The sequence below is a fragment of the Arachis ipaensis genome, chromosome B07 (assembly GCF_000816755.2).
Source record: "Arachis ipaensis cultivar K30076 chromosome B07, Araip1.1, whole genome shotgun sequence".
Classification (NCBI taxonomy): Eukaryota; Viridiplantae; Streptophyta; class Magnoliopsida; order Fabales; family Fabaceae; genus Arachis; species Arachis ipaensis.
The window spans coordinates 42,186,122-42,188,461 of NC_029791.2; the positions used below are offsets into that span (position 1 = coordinate 42,186,122).

A 2,340-nucleotide genomic window follows, 5' to 3' on the forward strand; every position below is an offset into this window, starting at 1 on the left:
ATTCAACTTATTAAATTTTAGAAAATTAAAACATGCATCGTTAGTTGTGTAATTTTGTAGCAGCCTTATTGAGTTGTATTTTAAAAACTATAATATACATAAAATTAAAGTGTCAATAATGATGACCTATCGAATTAATTTTAACTTTTATGAAGTTTTATTAGATTAATCTAAATAGTAAGAAGTTAGAATTCAACTATTGAAAAAAAATTATTGCACATGAAAAGATATTTGATACTATAAATCTAACTTTATATTATTTATCTATGATAAATTGAGGAATTGTTTCGCGATTTTCGAACAAAATCAGATTAAATCATTTCGATTTGTAGCAACAACAATACCCAATTTGATGTTGTAGTGCACACATTAGAGTAGTATTCTCCAATAGAAAAGTCTAAGGCCAGTAATTTTTGTATTTCTTGGCCAACACTTAACCATCAAAATAAAAGTGAATGATTTTTTATTATTAGATATAATCTCACACCATTAAAAGCACTATTAATGACCAATTGATGGTTACAAAACACCAAAATTGCTAGCTCCTAACATTCCTCTTCTCCGATTTTCATAACCCTCTATATTCTATAATAAAGCACAGCTTCTAACAACAAATCGGACGTTGCTTTCCCGATTTGCATGCGAATATGGATGATCTGATCTCCTCTGATTTCGCTCTTAAATCGAGGAGCGATATCCCAATTTATCACACAATACGTTAAAAAGAATATTTATAAATAAAGTTGTTAGTTTAACATAACAAAAACTGTTATATTAATATTATTTTAAATTTTATTATTTAATTTATTAAATTTAATTCATAAAAAAATTTGAATATATAGCAGTACTGGATTAAATATTGTTACCATAAAGAAACCCCAGTCGGTGCAGGCGCGGCCTAATTGTTGGATTTCCTTGGAACGTTGAGTGGGGTTGGAAGAGATAAGGTGGGAGAAATCAATTGTTGGAATTGTAATATTCTGAGCTTCTTCATCACACAAAATAACGGAGTCCTCGTCGCTCTTATTTTTCAAATACATATATTTTGAGGGAATACGCTCCAATTTACTACTACTAACACATGATTCAGCTACCTTCTTAACACTCAACATCTCTCTCTTTTAATTTCGTTTTAAACTCCACAGAAACGTGAATGATTATATGATGTTAGTAGCTACTCCTCTTGCGACTTAAATAGCGGAGTAAAGTAGGCATGAGTTATAACAAGTATGCAATATGCAGTGTGGTATTCGTTTACTTTATTGTCTCAATCAAAATATTTTCGCAAATTTAACATAAGGTTCTTATTAGCTAGGATCACACGCATGAAAATCGTTGAACAATTTAAAAGGCTGAGATTTTTCAAACCTGGGAGTGCGTGGGGACATTATATCACACACCAATAGTTTGTGCCTTTGTGGGGTTGCTTCGATCGTGATTAAACTTTTTCGAGTTTAGTAAGGTTCATTGCGGAATCTGTGTTTCCAGACAAAAATGCCAAAACATGAAGACAATATTTTATGTATCTTTATATTTTATTCTATAAAAATACAACTGATTAGGTTTTTATTTTTAGAATCTGTACTAGAAGTCTCTGGTACGAATTGTGAGATAGATTGAGGACTTGCGAGTCAAGACAGTTGTTAGATTATATGGTTGGAGGGGTGAGAGTGAATACCTGAAAAAATAATCCGATACTCGAGTCAGAATAGATCTAAGAGGTATGTGTGTAAAGAATTAGTAACGTACTTGAGGGACCTCTAACCCCTACATAACTTATGATAATTATCTTATTTTATCTTGTTTAATTAAGGTAAGGAAAGAATTTAAATTTAAATGCTGGATTAAAATATTAAAAGTTATTAATTTATTTTTGACCGTGAGGTGGCCCAACTCCAAATTTGATGGTCGTTCTGAGGAGAGATTTGGAGGCCGGATCCAGATCATAGTCTAATTTTAATGCGTTGAAAGTGTAAAAAATATTGTATTATTTAATTATATTCATTTTTTAAATAATTATAACACAATTAATATAAAATATAATTATTTTTATTGATATTTTTATATAATTAAATACACGCATATAACAGTTATATTAGATTTTTTTTAAAACTCAAACATGATATTTAAATGCAACGTTACGTCATATATACCTAATAGTGATGAAATAATTGTCTAAATGCGCAGCTTGTGGTTCTGCTGCTGTTATGAGTTATGACTACTGATGAAATTTCTAACTCTGGGTACTTTTTCTGTTAGATAACTATCGCTTCTTCCAGAAATAATCTTCTTCTTAGAGGAATCTCATCTCTTTCATTATTGTTGATCCATCTATTTTTT

At 30.0% G+C, this 2,340-nt stretch overlaps 1 protein-coding gene across 2 annotated transcripts in view; it reads right to left on the reverse strand.

Moving 5' to 3' along the window:
• LOC107609924 (protein DMR6-LIKE OXYGENASE 2) overlaps positions 1-1,185 on the reverse strand; it is a 9,668-nt gene extending 8,483 nt beyond the window's left edge. For both annotated transcript variants that reach the window (XM_021108023.1, XM_016311980.2), the window contains exon 1: positions 864-1,185. In XM_021108023.1, the coding sequence (XP_020963682.1) occupies positions 864-1,112 (249 nt within the window). In that variant the 5' untranslated portion in view covers positions 1,113-1,185. The remainder of the gene's footprint in view (positions 1-863) is intronic.